This window comes from Pteropus vampyrus, unplaced genomic scaffold, assembly GCF_000151845.1.
Source record: "Pteropus vampyrus isolate Shadow unplaced genomic scaffold, Pvam_2.0 Scaffold271, whole genome shotgun sequence".
Classification (NCBI taxonomy): Eukaryota; Metazoa; Chordata; class Mammalia; order Chiroptera; family Pteropodidae; genus Pteropus; species Pteropus vampyrus.
Window position 1 is genome coordinate 15,173 of NW_011889052.1, and position 1,693 is coordinate 16,865.

Here is a 1,693-nt window from a genome sequence, read left to right on the forward strand (position 1 = left end):
GGGTGCCCTGGGGCTACGTGCAGACAGCGAGAGATTCCTGTGCCCGTCTGCCATCAAGGAAGTCCTGTTTACATGCTTTGGCCTGGGCCTGCGGGTTCTTGGGCCATCTGGGTCCCCTGAGGCCTGAATGGCCATGACATACTCACACTGAGACCAGCCTGATGGGTAGGTCCCGGACAGAGGGCCCCTGGGGATGGTGTCTCAGAAACGTCTGTCCCTGGCACCCCCCAGCCTGCGCCCAGGTCCTCTGCCCCAACTCACCATCAACCCTGGGGAGTCCCCAGCCCATCACAGTGCAGACGGAGTAGTCCTTCAGCTCGTAGTCAAGGCCGGGCAGGCAGATGGGCCAGACGTACTCGCTGTACTTGAGTGACCGCTCGAGCTGGAGGAGGCCGATGTTGTTGGCCTTGCCGACCCAGGACCAGTACCGACGAGACTGGAACCGGCTGTTCACAATGAGCCGGCGCACTGGGACATCGGAGGCCGTCTGAGCTGTCTGGTTGATCCAGGGGCTCCCCACCCGCACTGAATAGATAACGTCGTCCCTAGGCGAATCGCGAGGGGAGTCTGCCATCAGCTCCAGGCCCCACGCCCCAGCCTCCACACCACCGCTGCACCCTTCGCAAACCCGGGCAGGCCGCCCCCCACTTCCAGCCCTCGGAGCCGAGTCCTCCTCACGACACACGTGAGCGGGGTCCTGCACGCAGTGTGGCGTGTCCTCACAACACCCTTCATTTCATGGAGGGGAAACTGAGGCTCAGAGAAGCCCAGTGACCAGCTGAAGGCTACACAGCCAGAAAGTAGTGGAGCTGGGATGCTGACTAACGTGTCTCTGGTTCCAAACTCTGGACTCTGTCCAGCGCCCTGCGCCAAGCCCTGGCAGCGACAGGTCCCGTGCAATCAGGCCTGGCCTCACCCTCCAGCCTCCTTTCCCAGCATGCCCCTGGAGTCTCCGTGCAGATCCTTAGGCTCGGAGTGTGCTTCTCCACCGGTCACCCTCGGGCCAGCCACCCCCCTGGCCTGGGAACATGGGCACACCCTTTCTGTTGTCCCCACACCGACCAGACTCCCCTGTGAACATCTTTCTCCTTGTCTGTCTTCCCCAGCAACCTGAGAGGAGTAACGTGTCCCCTCTCTGTCCCCAGTGCCCAGGCCAGCACCTGGCTTCAAACGACTGTCAAAAGCTTTCAGTTGATTGAGAGAAGGAGCGAGTAAGTGAAGCAAAGGGCGGAGAATGAACGAATTAGAACCTTCTTTCTGTGGATGGGAGGAAGGAGGCTGGGACGACGGCTTACGAGTCCCCGGTGCCTCTCTGAGGAAGACTGCACAGGACTGAGAGGTCACGAGAGGGCAGCAAGCTCCTAGTTCCTGTAGGAAATCTGTAGAACTCAGCCCCGGCCTGCTCGGAGCTGGGGCCGGGGCTGCTACTGACAAGCGAGCTGGCAAACGACCGGGCCTCCCAGTGGCTCCAAATGCCTTTCCGCCTGCCCACCTCGGCCCCAACTCACTGGGTCAGGCAGTGGGCCACGGTCAGCACCCACCGGGAGGCGATGAGGGCTCCTGCACAGATATGTGTGCCGTTGGCCTGCACACTGACCATCCATGGCCACCGCCGAACCTTGGACGCTGGGTCCCTGAGGGTGGGGTCAAACTCATAGGACATGCCACAGCCTGAGGAGGAAGGCAGAAGCCT

General features: G+C 61.7%; 1 protein-coding gene across 1 annotated transcript in view; it reads right to left on the minus strand.

The window, feature by feature from the left end:
• The window catches only part of PRSS50 (protease, serine 50), a 4,397-nt gene extending 2,704 nt beyond the window's left edge, over window positions 1-1,693 (minus strand). Inside the window, exons 1-2 of the mRNA XM_023520601.1 lie at window positions 1,509-1,693; window positions 147-545 (exon numbers count right to left, since the gene is read on the minus strand). Of these exons, the coding sequence (XP_023376369.1) occupies window positions 147-545; window positions 1,509-1,663 (554 nt within the window). The 5' untranslated portion in view covers window positions 1,664-1,693. The remainder of the gene's footprint in view (window positions 1-146; window positions 546-1,508) is intronic.